This window comes from Enhydra lutris, unplaced genomic scaffold (assembly GCF_002288905.1).
Source record: "Enhydra lutris kenyoni isolate GAN:26980312 unplaced genomic scaffold, ASM228890v2 scaffoldscaffold13, whole genome shotgun sequence".
In the NCBI taxonomy this organism is placed as follows: domain Eukaryota; kingdom Metazoa; phylum Chordata; class Mammalia; order Carnivora; family Mustelidae; genus Enhydra; species Enhydra lutris.
In genome coordinates this window covers 12,555,257-12,571,598 of record NW_019154097.1, presented here as the reverse complement: position 1 = coordinate 12,571,598, position 16,342 = coordinate 12,555,257, and the positions used below count along the sequence as shown (strand labels likewise).

Sequence of the window (16,342 nt, the reverse complement as noted above, 5' to 3'; positions counted from 1 at the left end):
ATATAGCTCAAAAGACTTTCTGAAACACTTTGAATCAGTAATGTGCTATCTACTTATCTGAGTTCATGCTCTAAACTATCTGTTCTGGAGTTTTAAAAACTTTTTTTGGTCTTAAACATATGAATTCACTTTTGTCCTATTAGTTTATTAATTTTATTGCTTGCCTGTGTTTTTCATTCCCCCCAAAATAATGACAATACATTTAATTCACAACAAATATCTGGTTTAGGTCATTCATAATATCTAAATCATTTCTCAATTCTAGCTTTCCATTTTGGTAATTATCACTTGAATTAAGATCTTACTTTGAGTTGACTTTGATATTTTATTTTATTTTATTTTTTGACTTTGCTATTTTAAACTAAAAAGGGCTCACACTTCATAAAGTTAATTTTTGTGAATATTTGCCCGTTTCCAAGAGTTACATGAGTAGGAGAATGTCATTTCATTTTTGAACTGTGGTTCAATCACAGTTTATTCCCTGCACCATTCTTAATTGGGTCTGTGGGACACTGTCCCTAATGTACCAGAAGTTTCTCCATTCCACAGATCTTTCATTCAACTTTAAATTGTTTTGGGAATTGGGGAACAATTACAACAAATGTTGCATAACAAATATTTACTCTTCCACATCTGTGGAATCTGGCATTGCTTGTTGAACCTGACCTTAATTCAGAATGCTGACATAAACACTAAGAAGAAAGTAACTGGATCTTCTAGGGGGTAGAAATAATTTATCAGTATACAGGTGAGTCTTAAATACTATGACACTGTATCTTTCCAATCTATAGTTAAAGCTATTATTTTAAAAAATATTTTATTTATTTATTTATTTATTTATTTGAGAGAAAGAGAAAGAGCATGAACTGGGGGAGAGGCAGATGGAGAGGGAGAGGCAGACTCCCTGCTGAGCAGAGAGACCGATGCAGGGCTCAATCCCAGGACCCCAGGATAATGACCTAAGACAAAGGCAGACACTTAACCAATTGAGCCACCCAGGCAACCCATAAGTTAAAGCTGTTATTAAATGTAGATTTAAAAGGTGAACAGCATGAGGCCATAGAGCTACTAATTTATTATAACTGAATAGCTATGATTTATTATTATTTCTATACTACCTGTTAATCCATAAAGCAGTTTCTATATGCCACCTAAGTTTTTCTGAAAACAGACCTGTGAGACAAAAGCAAGGCAGTTATCACTATTTCACAAATGAGAAAACTGAGACTACGTATTAGAAGAACCTCAAACCTAGAGCTTTTGCGTCTAAGTTCCAAGCACTTTGTAACTGGAATAATCTCATGCTATATCTGTTCAAGTGAATATTAGGCAGTCCTGCTGCACTTTCACTACATAAATTGGTAAATTTCTATGTAAGATGGCATCTTAGTGGTGACTTAAAGATAATACTTTTTAAAACTTAGAGCCTGCTGCAAATGAACCATTTGGACATGTTGAAATGCTCTTGAATATGAATCCACAAACACTTTACAGAGAAATTTCTTAAGAGTGTAGAAAGTAAGCCTTTATCTATTTAATCAAAACCCATTCATAATGTGCAGCCCCTTTGTTAGGCCATCTGTGAGTTGTGATGAGCAAGACACACAAGTTTCTTCCTTATGTCTTTGTTATTATTATTATTTTTTAAGGATGGAGTAATTGTTTTTATTTTAGTATTAAAAATATTTGGAAAATAGAGAAAGCAAACCACAATCTTATCATTTTAACAAAATAGATAGTAGTTCTTTCTTTCTGCATATATTTTATATAATTATGTTCAAAATAACAAAAATATACATTTTTATGTATTGACTTCTAAATATTGTATCTAGGTATTTCTTTGTATTGTTTTTCTTTAGAATGTCTTTCCAAATATGCTATAATTTTATTACAGATCCTCTTCCTTTGGAATTTTTGTTGATCCCAATTTTACGCTGTTTGAAATAACCTGGCAATGGATATCTTGAGGGATATAGCTGTTTCTACTTTTTTTTCTTTTTGTGTGAATTCCAGTGTCTCTTTTTTTCTTACAATATACAAAATAAACGATTTATATTTCTGGGAGAAGAGTAAAGGCAGCAAAACAGGTCTGGCTCAAGGTGGATTTGAATTGGTGAGGGAATTTATGTCTAGGAGGGGAAGACTTAAAGCATGTAGCAGAAGTGGTTTAAGATATGTTTTCACTACTTTTTTTTTTTTGGAAAGAGAAGCCAACAGGCTCTCAGAGGCCTAGACTTCAAATGAGCTGGATCTGGAACATCACCACGTTTCCTGGTAAATCAGTCTTTTACTATCTTCTTCCTTTTGTGTTCATGCCTGGGCCAAAGAGATGGCTCATGTCACTTGTCTAAGGTACTCCTTGACTAGTTTCTGAGCCCATTTTGGGAGAACTTTGATTTTCCTAAGAAGTAGTGTACAGTGAGTATAGAATCATTTCAGAGAAATAGAGTATTCCAGGCATATGATTCAATTCCATAGTTGTGAATCTTCCTCCATGATAAGAAGTACTAAGTCCTTGGGGCACCTGGGTGGCTCAGTGGGTTAGGCCTCTGCCTTCTTCTCAGGTCATGATCCCAGGATCCTGGGATCGAGCCCCGCGTTGGGCTCTCTGCTCGGGAGGTGGCCTGCTTCCCCCTCTCTCTCTGCCTGCCTCTCTGCCTACTTGTGATCTCTCTCTCTCTGTCAAATAAATAAATAAAATATTAAAAAAAAAAGAAGTACTAAGTCCTCAAAAGTGAGCCATTTTCCTTGTATATTGTTAACTGCATACAGTCAAGTTTCGCTTCTGTGACTTCAATATATCCACAGATACTGGCCATTTTCTTACTGGCCATCTTCTGTTGTTGACACATGTTTTCTATATAGATTTTTTTAAAAGAGTTACTGATTGATTGATTGATTTTTTTTTACTAGTAAGGACATTTAATTTGTTGTTTTTCTTTTTTTGCTATATTTTTTTAAGTTTAATTTTATTTTTTCAGTGTTCCAAGATTCATTGTTTATGCACCACACCTAGTACTCCATGCAATACATGCCCTCCTTAATACCCACCACCAGGCTCACCTACCTCCCCACCCCCATCCCCTCCAAAACCCTCAGTTTGTTTCTCAGAGTCCATAGTTTCTCATGGTTCATCTCGCCTTCTGATTTCCCTGAACTCACTTTTCCTTTCCTTTTCCTAATGTCCTCCATGTTATTCCTTATGCTCCACAAGTAAGTGAAACCATATGATAATTGACTCTCTCTGCTTGAATTACTTCACTCAGCATAATCTCCTCCAGTCCCATCCATGTTGATATAAAAGTTGGGTTTTCATCCTTTCTGATGGAGGCATAATATTCTATTGTATATATGGACCATATGTTCTTTGTCCATTCATCTGTTGAAGGGCATCTTGGCTCTTTCCACAGTTTGGTGATTGTAGCCATTGCTGCTATGAACACTGGGTTACATATGGCCCTTCTTTTCACTACATCTGCATCTTTGGGGTAAATACCAGTAGTGTAATTGCAGGGTTATTGGGTAGCTCTATTTTTAATTTCTTAAGGAATCTTCTCACTGTTTTCCAAAGTAGCTGCACCAACTTGCATTCCCACCAACAGTGTAAGAGGGTTCCCCTTTCTCCACATTCTCTCCAACACTTATTGCTTACTGTTTTGTTAATTTTGGCCATTCTAACTGATGTAAGGTGGTATCTCAAGTAGTTTTGATTTGAATCTCCCTGATGGCTAATGATGATGAACATTTTTGCATGTGTCTGTTGGCCATTTGTGTGTCTTCTTTGGAGAAGTGTCTGCTCATGTCTTCTGCCCATTTTTTGATGTGATTATCTGTGTTTTGAGTGTTGAGTTTGGGGAATTTTTTATAGGTCTTGGATATCAGCCCTTTGTCTGTAGTGTACTGATTTATTTTTAGAAAGAGAGCAAGAGAGAGAGAGACAGAACATGATTGAGCAAGGGGGAGGGGCAAAGGGAGACAGAGAGAATCCTCAAGCAGACCCCACTGAGTGCAGAGCCCAGTGCAAGGCTCAATCCCAGGACCCTGAGATCATGGCCTGAACCAAAATCAATAGTTGGACACTCAACCAACTCTTGAACTATTGAGGGAGCCACCCAGGCTCCCCCCATACAGATTTTTTTTAAAAGATTTTATTTAATTATTTGAGAGAGAGAGAGCATGAGAGAGAGCATGAGAGAGAGCATGAGAGAAGAGAGGTCAGTGGGAGAAGCAGACTCCCTGCTGAGCAGGGAGCCCGATGTGGGACTCGATCCCAGGACTCCAGAATCATGACTTGAGCTGAAGGCAGTTGCCCAACCAACTGAGCCACCCAGGCGCCACCCCCCATACAGATTTTAATGCTACTTGTTGTATACAGGAATACTGGAAAGAAAATGGGCTTTGGATTTTGTCTCTGTCCCTTATTAGTCATGTGACCTCAATGACGTGAACTAATTTCAAGCACTAGAAGTATCTAGCACATAAGATCCTGCAATAGCTGTTTGGATAAATGAAAAGGTTTTTTAAATTTAAATAAATTATAGGTGTTTTTTCTTTCTTTTAGGTACTTCTGACCATTAGCTGAATAAATAGACTTCAAAATTGCTTTGAGGCTCTATTTTCTCATCTCTAATTTGGAGACTTAATATTCTCTCATTTGCTTCTCTCATTCAAGTTGAAATTTTCTATTTTGTATTCTTCAGCTGATTTTTTTCTGAAGGGAGGCTACCTCTGTTGAGTTTGGCTTCTGACTCTAAGACATTATACACTGTAGAGAAATCTTCCCACCTATCATCACACAACAGTGTTAGAGTAGGGTAGTGAGCTTATGTTGACATTCTCAAAACTGTTAGCCTATATGAGCCTTAAGCTTGAAATTTTGGTTACCCTGAAAATTGGTGGTGATTATGAAAAGATAATTGTGTTTGTGTGTGTACCAGTCTGTAATTAATGATAACCTAATTAATCTAAACATTTTAATTCCTCATATCACGTATCTGCTCAAGAACCTGATAAAATTAAAGTGTATAATGTTAAGTTTGGAGGGTAGCTAAAATCATCTGGTCTAAATGCTCATCTTGTGCTTGGTGCTTCTAATGATGGGCCCCTTCACCACAAAAAGAAATATCAATTTATCTGCCTCACTTTTGGACCTTTCTATATGCTTGGTTCATTTACCCTTTCAGATGTGCTTCCCATTGTTTCCCCACAGAAACTGCCTTGTCTGTATAGGAAATACTGCCAATACACTTACTACTAAACTTTGCTCAACATATTCTCCCTTCTGGGATACTCTTTCCCCTTCTTGTCTTCCAAACCTGCCTTGACACTTCAATGTTTACAGGTCCAACCTGTCTGAAATTCTTCCAAAATTCTCCCTTGACTTTATTTCTTATTAGCCTCCTCTTTCTATGAACACTTATAATATTCAGTCTGGTCACACAAAGTGATTAAAGTCTGTATCTAATTGTTCCATATGTAGTTTTAATGTTTTCCTTATTGAATTGTGGACTTTTTGATTATAGATATTTGTTATATTTGTCCTGTCTTTACTCAGCTTGGAACAGAAATGAGTTAGGCTGTCCGTAATATCCTACAGATATTGTAGTAGACCAGTAAAAATTCACATTTATTTTTATGAAATTTGTCTTTCAATAGTATTATTTTCTGAATTGTACTGAACAGTGAAATATGGCTCTGGAATTTGTTCACTGGGAAATACAAAAGAAGTATGCTTCTGGTCATTTTCTAGGTTGTTAAGCTAGTCCATATAATAAAACAAAAGGAAATCTATTTGGATCACAAACATCTGGGTCTGCCATCTCACTATAAGTGAACTAAAGCTTTGCTCAAAATGAGGCCCCCAGGCCAACTACTTTGACATACACTTGAAGCTCATTAGAAACGCAGAATCACAGGGACGCTTAGCTGGCTCAGTCGGTAAAGTGTGCGACTCTCGATCTCGGTGTTGTCAGTTTGAGCCCCACATTGGGAGCAGACATTACTTAAAAGTAAAATTGTAAAAAAAAAGAAAGAAAGAAAAAAAAATTGCAGAATCACAGGCTTTGTCAAAGACCTACTAAAAGAGAATCTGCATTTTAACAGGATCCCCAGGTAATTTATATACATATGAAAAATTTGGGAGACTGAAATAGTTGATTCTGTATTATTCCACCACGGCCAAAATTTCTGGATACTAGTCAGTGGGAAAACAAGGTATACTGACTTGTGTTGTAGCCTCAACAGGTGCAGTTCATTGGCAAAGATCTGAGCTTCAAGCTCTGCTTTTTAATTATGGGCTAGATAACTTTGGCCACATCCTATCATTCACATTTGAAAAAAAAAAATAAGGATAATGAGAAGATTAATTTGTTTTTTTAAAAATAAAGTATAAAGTGTTATACATGTGTACACAAATATATTTAAGCATTATTACTGTTTTCTCAGGTTCACCTAAGTAAATAAATTATGAAGGACAACTCTGAAGCCAGAGAATAAAACAAATGAAGAGAGATTATTGTTCTTCAAAGATTCTCCATCAGATTCATGCACAGCTGGTCTGTACACTGGTCTTAGTATAGGAAAAAGCAAAATAGTTAAGAGTGGGCCATGATTGTGAGTTCAACTAACTTTACCTTTGAGCAGATGTTAAATTGCTGTGTAATGATTCAGTTTACTATGATCAAATGTCTGCCCCATAAAAGCACACAATCTAACTGAAAAGAATGTGAGGCAGACACATATGCATACAAATACAATTTGTTTTACAGTTTTGAACATTTCTCTTAAACACTGAATCAGAATCCCAGTCCTTATTGAGTTGTCTTTTTCCTTCCCCATCACTCTCTCACTGGATCTGATTAAAATGAAGTCTGTAATATTCTGGGGCTTTTAGAAAACTCTACTTAGAGTGTCTTTAGCAGTAGGGAAGTTGCTTCTGAACTTGCTTTTGGTCCTGGGTAGATATTCATGCATTAGACACAGGGCCTAGAAACTCTCAATATCTCAGTATTGTATTCTAGGCATAAACATCATTGAGGATAACAACATATGTCAGAAGCAGATGACAGAGCTTCAAAGAAAACATTCTATTTTACCCCAGAATAATGTTTATGCAAAGCATTTGTTAAATTTGTTGCTTGGCAGTGAAAATAATTTGTTAGGTCTTCCTTTGATATCCTGAAAGCTGGGATATGGATAGGATAAACAAGACATTTGTGAAAGAATTCATTCTTCTGGGACTCTCCGGTTACCCAAAACTTGAGAACATTTTTTTTTCTCTAATTCTAGTAATGTATGTAGTGATTCTGATTGGCAACGGTGTTCTGATCATAGCAAGCATCTTTGATTCCCGTCTTCACACCCCCATGTACTTCTTCCTGGGCAACCTCTCTTTCCTGGACATCTGCTATACATCCTCCTCTGTTCCCTCAACTTTGGTGAGCTTAATTTCAAAGAATAGGAACATTTCCTTCTCCGGATGCACAGTACAGATGTTTGTTGGATTCGCAATGGGGTCGACAGAGTGTTTCCTCCTGGGCATGATGGCTTTTGATCGCTATGTAGCCATCTGTAACCCTCTGAGATACCCTGTCATCATGAGCAAGGTGGTGTATGTACTAATGGCTTCTGTGTCATGGCTCTCTGGTGGTATCAACTCAATTGTACAAACATCTCTTGCCATGCGATTGCCTTTCTGTGGGAATAATATTATCAATCATTTCTTATGCGAGATATTAGCTGTCCTTAAGCTAGCTTGTGCTGATATATCCCTCAATATTGTTACCCTAGCAGTATCAAATATGGCATTCCTGGTTCTTCCACTGCTGGTCATTTTTTTCTCCTATATGTTCATCCTCTACACCATCTTGAGAATGAACTCAGCCACAGGGAAACGCAAAGCCTTTTCCACTTGCTCAGCACATCTGACTGTAGTGATCATATTTTACGGTACCATCTTCTTCATGTATGCTAAGCCCAAGTCTCAAGACCACCTTGGGAATGACAATTTGCAAGCTACAGAAGGGCTTATTTCCATGTTTTATGGGGTAGTGACCCCCATGCTAAATCCTATAATCTATAGCTTGAGAAATAAGGATGTTAAAGCTGCTGTGAAATATTTGCTAAATTGGAAAGCTGTTAAGCCATAAGACCAAAGGGAAATATGAGTCTTTAGTGTATAAAGAATTCAAATGGCATCATTGGGCCACCATTGAGGACCTTCTTGGGGAAAGCAAAGTTTATAAAGAGAGGTTTTTATTCTTTGCTTTCACTGGCCCAGCTTAGCTATAATTACTAAGAATAATAGTCTGCCATAAACTCATATTGTAATAGGTTCTGATTCATATCTCACAGACAATGGATTCCATTAAAATCTCATCCGTGGTGATATCTGAAATGAGTGTTTCTGGTGTCCTGTGTGGCAACAGAGTAGAAAACATCACATATAAGTTTTGGGAATAGAGAAGCAGGAGTATAAATTCTGCTGTATCACAAACTACTTAAATTAATATTGGGAAAGTTATTTATTCTTTCTAAACTGCAGTTTCCTTATTTGCAAAAAGGGAGTGATTAAACACTGCTCTCAGTGTTATTATCAAGATTCAGTAAGTTGTGCAAAGCACCTGGCGTAGTGCCAAGTTCATAGTGGTTCTCTTGTAGATGATGTTGAGCTTGACTTTTCCTATTGATTCAGAATGTAGGAATTGAAGTGAAGATTCCAAATTGAAGATAAAAGACACTAGCTAGCACCTCTTTAAAAAAACAACAACAACAACAACTATGACTTATAGCCACCCCTCCCTTAAGTCTTCTTAATAATATTAATCACCACTCTTCCTTGCACCTTCTCTCCATGTATCTATATAAAAGAAAACATCAAGAAAAGGAACGATAGAATCAAGGGAGACTTTTACATCATGTGGCAAGCTCAGTGAATCATGAGAGGGATTTCACTACTGTCCCTGTGAATGAGTAGGAAAGCTGTTCCCATTCAAGCCAAGTAAAGGTGATGCTGCAAAAGAGCTTCTTGAGGTTTTGGGTGCCTGCAAAGGAGAGCTGACGTCTGGCTTGATCAGTGAAGGGTTGCTGACCTTTTCTTCTCTAGGCCAAAGACTCAACCGATAAACTAGTCTAGAAGAGGCTTGAAGGATGATGAGTATCTTAGGGCTAAAAATAACCAGATTTTTTTGTTTGCCTGAAATGTTTTTCAGGCTCTGAAAGAGGGCTGAAATTAGTGTCTGGGAAGAGAAAACTATTTCATTTATACTCGAGTGAGTTGAAACTCCTTGGTAAACCTATTACAGGTTTTTTTCTTCCTTTTTGTAGGTTTTTCCTGCCTTGGTTGAGTGCAGCATATCATTGGTCGGTATCACCAGACATTGCAACAGCTTCTTTCGGCCTTATTTTCCTATCTAAATGCTCTTGTTCCTCTTGGTTTCAGAGCCATAATGCAGCCTGAGGCCTCCTAGCTGAGGGCTGTACTCCCTGCCAATCTACATCCTGGGGTAAATAGTAATCTTGTTACTAAAATCTTGCTGCCTGTTTCCTGGTTGGAGTGTTGTCGCTGCAGTAAACCTCTAGCTGCTGGTAATTCTCTGGTTTGGCTCACAATGGGTGCTGCTTTTAATTCTATTCAGACAGGTGTGTACCAAACTCTGTGGGTGGGGCTTTTTAACTTCCGCCCTCTCCTGCTGGGATGAGCCCTGTATTTCAGTCTGATTCAAATTTAATTCTTTTCCAATTTTGACCTCTGCCATCAAGGTTTTAGGCACACATCTGTATGTACAACAAAGTCCTGCTTCTAGATGTCCCAGGCAACTCCTTAGCACCTTAATTTTTTTTCCACAATAGGAAGGGTGCTAGTGTCTCATATGCATGTTTATATCAGATTGAATGCTTTACTTACAAAAATTGATTCTAATTTTCATTGGTATGTATAAAGCTGGTGCAGTGTTGCCTTAGTTTAGAAGTTCTGCTTATATTCATGAGTGCTCAGAAAATGGACAGTTTTAAAGCTAATCTGCTTTCCCAGGATATTGAGAAATCTTAAAAAGATTGTTAAATGTGTTATTTTATGACAGTAAATATTTTAGAAAATTCCAAAAACTATGGAAAAGTGTAAGCAGAAAAAAAAGTGTTCCTACCTCCTACAGGTGACCACTGTTAACATTTTTATTATTTGTTTTACTAATTTGGAGTCGTGAAATTCATCATTTTTATGCTGATATCTTTTGACGCACCATGTACACTTGAAGTTGCTATTTTATAAGTTTAAAAAAATGTATGTACATATCTCTAGGTTTCACAGAATAAATTCTAGAAAATAAAATTACTGGGTAGATATGATTGTTTAAAAAAATTTCTTTTCCTAATAGTGAAAAAAGGGAAAACATTTTCCGTTTTTCTCCTACCCCCCCAATATTGTATTACCTGCTGTGAGTGATACTGTCAGAGTTTCTACAAACTTGTGTAGCTCTGGTTTCTGTGTGTTTAGATATATAAACTTCTCATTTTGGAAATCCTCAAATATTCATAAACTGAAAGATAATATTCAATGAAACCTCATGTACCAATCACTCACCTGAAATAATTACCAGTTCATTGTTTCATTATCTATACCCACTTGCCCCTTTCTCTGGGTTTTTAAGCAAATATTGGATATAGATGTGTGTGTAAATAATTTTTATTTTGGAACCATTTCAAATCTATAGAAAAGTTGTAGGAAGCACACAAGGAATTTTCTCTAAGCCTTCACCCCAAATCTTCAGATAGTAACATCCTACCATATTTGCTTTGTAATCTCTCTCTCTGAGAGAGAGAATATGTATTTTATATATGTGTATAGAAAGAGAGAGAACTGTTTGAGAGGGAGGTGTAAATACAAATACTATGTTTCCTTACCCCTAAACATTTCATTTTGTCATTCTTTTTTTTTTTTTTAAGATTTTATTTATTTATTTGACAGACAGAGATCACAGGTAGGCAGAGAGGCAGAAAGAGAGAGGAAGGGAAGCAGGCTTCCCACTGAGCAGAGAGCCCGATGTGGGGCTCGATCCCAAGACCCTGGGATCACGACCTGAGCTGAAGGCAGAGGCTTTAACCCACTGAGCCACCCAGGCACCCCCATTTTGTCATTCTTAAAATCACTCAATGACATTGTTTTATCATAGCCAGAATATAATTATTGACATAGGGAAATAATACTATTTTGTTTACCTGTCAGCAAAAAATGATCCTGGGCCAAATCTAACCTGCCAGCTGTTTTTGTGTGGTCCATGAGCTAAATGATATTTGTCTTTTTAAGCTCCTGAAAAAATGACAATAATCATTAATACTCTGTGGTACATGAAAATTATATGAATATCGAACTTGGGTGTCCATAAAGTTCTAAAAAAACTTTACGTGGAGATAATTATAAACATGTAGGAAATTGCAAAAATAGTATATAGAGTATCATGTACCATTCACCCCATTTCCCTCAGTGGTGCTCTGTATGGTAGTATAATAGCAAAACCACAAAAATGACATTGGTTCAATACTATTAACCACACAACAGAACTTACTCAGTTTTCACTATTTTTCCATTTATTATGTGTGTGTGTAGTTCTGTGGAATTTTATCCTATATACAGATTCTTGTAAAAACTACCACAATCAAAACAAAACAAAACAAAAGTTCATTGACCGCTGATCTAGTTGATAAGCTTATTCAAGTCTCAACAATTTCCAAAACAGCTTCTCTATAGAAAAATTTTTTTTTCAAGTCAGAGATTCAATTCAGTAATGGTTCCTAAACTATCTTTGTTTTCCATGACCTAAATGTAATTGGAGGCCAGGTGTTTTGGGGTTCCCTTTAAATTTCACTTGGTTTCTTCAGGATAAAATTCAAGTAATGCAATTTTTTGGCAAGAATAACACGTTTTTTTTTCTTCTTAGTATCTGTTATCAGGAGACATTTGATATTGATTTGATTCATTATGGGAAGTATGAACATTGATTACTGGTTAAGGTGGTGTGTGTTGGATTTCTCCGTGTAAAATCACTGTTTTCCATCTTTTCATTGTTAAATTCTTATAAGAAGGCTCACTGATATTACATGGATATCCCATTCCTTGACAAACTTGTACCACCAGGTTTAACATCAATTGAGAATTCTTCCCTAAATCAAGTCTTTGTTTTTTAAGATTTATTAATTTATTTTTGAGGGAAAGTGATAGGGAGGGAGCTGGAGGAGGGACAGAAGAAAAGGGAGAGAGAAACTTAAGCAGTCTCTGCACTGAGCCCAGAGCCTGACATGGGGCTCTGTCTTACCACTTTGAGATCAGGAACTGAACTGAAACCAAGAGATGGTTGCTTATCCAACTGTGCCACCAAGGAGCACCCATAAATCAATTCTTATTATTATGGTTGTCACCTGGTGATTTTCTAACACCATCATTTCTTTTAATTTATCCATTGGCATTCTACTCAAAGGAATAACTTTATAAATAAAATAACTCATATATTTATTTATCCATTGATTTATGTAAATCCATTTCAACTCACTTTCTATTTTATTCATTGGGTTACAAACCATTTTTACTATTATTAATTTCAGTGCTCAATTTGGCTTGAATTTTGCAATGCCTTCCCTTCAAGTTGGTTCCTGTGTTATTTTGAAATGTGTACACAATTCTCTGAGCACTTCCTTACTTTCTCTTATTTTCTGGTAAAAGAAGAGGTTTCTTTTTTTCTTTTATTTCAAGATTTTATATAATTCAAATTATTTCACATATAGTGTAGTGTTAGTTTCACGGTAGAATTTAGTGATTTCATCACTTGCATATAACACTCAGTGCTCATTACATCAAGTGCCCTCCTTAACGTGCATCATGCAGTTATTTCTTTTCTTGAATGTTTTGAAAATGAAACTCCATTGTATGAATTGTTTTCAGAACTATTATGTAGGACTGATTCTTTTGCTGTTATAAGGTATTAACCATTTTGTTTTAAAGATTTGAATTAAACCTCTATTAATCTTTAAACTCTGATAGTTTCATTGAAACAGTGTCAGAGCTGATTATACTGAACTTATTTTTCCACATATCTGTTGGACATTTTCAGTGTGTTATTTATGAAAAGGTTTTCTGAACTCACGTTTTAAATATTAATTCTACTTCATTGGTTTGTTTCTCTTTTAGAGTCTCAAATTTTATTTCCTTGTTAAAGAAACTACTTTTTTTCTTTGTCTCTTCCTTTCAACAACTTTTGAGTTCACTTTCTTTCTTTTTTTTTTTTTTAAGATTTTATTTATTTACTTGACAGACAGAGATCACAAGTAGGCAGAGAGGCAGGCAGAGAGAGAGAGGGGGAAGTAGGCTCCCCGCCCAGCAGAGAGTCCGATGCAGGGCTCGATCCCAGGACCCTGGGATCATGACCTGAGCCGAAGGCAGAGGCTTAACCCACTGAGCCACCCAGGTGCCCTGGATATATTTTCTTTATCTTATTTCCATTTTGTTGATTGCTTCCCTGTCTTTTTTTCAATGCCCTTAATTTAATTGCATTTGAATCCATTTTACCTTGGTTAGCTTTATTTTAGTCTTCATTTCCAAGGTAGTTTGTCTTTTACTCATTATTTTCTGAGTTCATTCAATTCTTTTTTCATTTCTTCCTGATACATTATTTGGTCAATTTACTTTTTCTTTTCTTTTTTAAGGTTTTTGTCTTTTTAAAAATTTTTCTTTTAATCCTAGTATAGTTAACATACAATATTATATTAGTTTCAGGTATACAATATAGTAATTTAAGAATTTTCTGCATCACCCAGTGCTCATCACAGCAAGTGCCCTCCTTAATCCCCATCACCTAGTTTACCCATCACCCCACCATTCTCCCCTCTGGTAACCCTCAGTTTCTTGTCTATAGTGAAGAGTCTGTTTCTTGGTTTGCCTCTCTCTCTCTCTTTTCCCCCTTTGCTCATTTGTTTTGTTTCTTAAATTCCACATATGAGTGAAATCATATGGTATTTGTCTTTCTCTAACTGACTTATTTCACTTAGTGTGCTTGCTTCGTTAGCACGTATATTTAAAAAAAGAAAAGGTCAATTTTTAATTTTTGAATTTCTGATTCAGAGTAGTTTCTGACTCTTCAAATGATTGAGGATAGTGACATCAATTTCTAGAGTTGTTTTACAATTTTAATTTGCTTTTTTTTGGTGAATGAGGGGCAGAGGGATTTTGATTCTCATTTTCTATTTCATTTTATAGTTGCTTTGAATATAGTTGGTTTTCTTCATTCTTTTCTTGAGGTGGCCTAGTTTACAAGATTTGTAGGTCAAGAGTGCCCTCATCTGTCTGTATTGTGAAGTAGAATTTCCTTAAATGATTGCTCTGGCTTCCTCCTCCCCTCCCCTTCTGCTGCTGCAGAAATAGAGCGAAATGTATACCATTACCTTGTGAAATCCACTTCAACATTTTGTCCTGAGAGCTCTCTGACCTTCCTCTTATCTTTCTCCTTTATCTTGTTTGACTAAGTAGGGAGGAACTGTATGCCCTCTAATATTTTAGATCTTTTTTTATTAGCATGACCCCAAATTTCTTTTTTGCTTCTTTGTTCTTTCACTTCTAAATCTCCAAAGGTACCTATTTTTCCCTCCCCCCCCCCATATCTGGAGCTTTAAAAGACAGTCACCTCAACTCATACACAGCTTGGTGTCCCACCTTTATTCAGGGCCCTGTCTTAGTTATAGGTCCATCTTAAATTTGCCACTGGTTTTCTACTTATCTTTTCCACGTAAGTCTTTGCTCTGTGAAAACATTCAGTGGGAGCATGAGAGACCCTAGGGTTTGGATATTAAGTTTCATGCTTATAGGTAACTTGAAGTTTGAGTGTTTTCTGTCTTCTAGTTATAACGTCTAGACTGTGGGTTTGGATTGTTTTATTTGTTTTTCTGTTGTTCTGTATTGTTTTTGGAGGATATGTAGGGAGATGTGGATTTAAGTATATGCCCTTATCATCACTAACCCACAAGTCTGCAGACATTTTTTAATCAGTTAAAAATAACATTAGATTTCTGAATATATTAGTGTTTACTTGCATAACAGTGAAATTTAACGTGTTTTAATATATTTACTCTATTCTATATCTTTGTGATTTTTCTTTATTATTTGATTATCCATTTTCTACTTGAGTTTCAATTGAAAGTTGAGCAAAATAAATGAATTGGAAATTTCTTTTTATTTTGTAAGAATTCTTTATATATCAAGATTATTATCACTACTCCATATATATTGTGGTTTTTCGGTATTTCAATATCCAGTGTACTTTTAATATTTTGTATTTATTATGTTATTTGAATATTTTCCCATGATAACTTCTGGCAATTATTATTTATAAAGAAGCTGTTTTATAAGTTTTATTTTGATTCCAATTAGTTAATATGTTATATTAAGTTTCAGGTGTACACTCTAGTGATTCAGCACTTCATACAGTACCCAGTGCTCATCACAAGTGCCCTTCTTAATCCCCATCACCTTTTCAACCCATCACACCATCTCCCTCCCCTCTGGTAACCATCAGTTTGTTCTCTATAATTAAGAGTCTGTTTCTTGTTTTTTTTCTCTATCTCTTTTTTTCCTTTGCTCATTTTCTTTGGTTCTTAAATTCCACATACGAGTATTTTTCTTTCTCTGACTGACTTATTCACTTAGCATTATACTCTCCAGCTCCATCCATGTCATTGCAAATGGCAAGATTTCATCCTTTTTTATGGCTGAGTGATATTCCATTACCATATCTTCTTTATCTATTCATCAATCAGTGGGCACGTGGGCAATTTCCATATTTGGCTATTATAAATAATGCTGCTATAAACAAAAGGGTGCGTTTATCCCTTTGAATTAGTGTTTTTGTATTCTTTGGATAAATAACAAGCATTGCATTGCTAGATCATAGGGTAGTTCTATTTTGATTCTGAGCAACCTCCATACTGTTTTCCACAGTGGTTGTACCAGCTTGCATTCCCACCAACAGTGTGCAGTGTTCCTTTTTCTCCACACCTTCCTCTTGTTTTTTGTGTTTCTGATTGTAGCCATCCTGACAGATATGAGGCGATATCTCCTTGTATTTTTTAAAGATTTTATTATTCATTATTCTCTCAGCCTCACCCATTTGAGAGGGAGAGGCTGAGAGAGAGCATGAGCAGGGCAGAGAGGAAGAAGCAGGTTCCCTGTGAGCAGGGAGGCCAACACGGAGCTCGATCTCAGGACCTTAAGATCATGACCTGAGCTGAAGGTAGACACTTAACTGACTGAGCCACCCAGGTGCCTCTATCTCATTGTAGTTTTGATTTGTATTTCCTTGGTAAT

At 36.2% G+C, this 16,342-nt stretch overlaps 1 protein-coding gene across 1 annotated transcript; it reads left to right on the top strand.

Moving 5' to 3' along the window:
* Positions 1-7,103: 7,103 nt before the first annotated feature.
* On the top strand, positions 7,104-8,147 carry LOC111146178 (olfactory receptor 13C4-like). The gene is given in 3 exon segments (XM_022501610.1): positions 7,104-7,153; positions 7,155-7,183; positions 7,186-8,147. Coding segments are annotated over 3 exon segments (1,041 nt in total).
* The last annotated feature ends 8,195 nt before the right edge of the window (positions 8,148-16,342 follow it).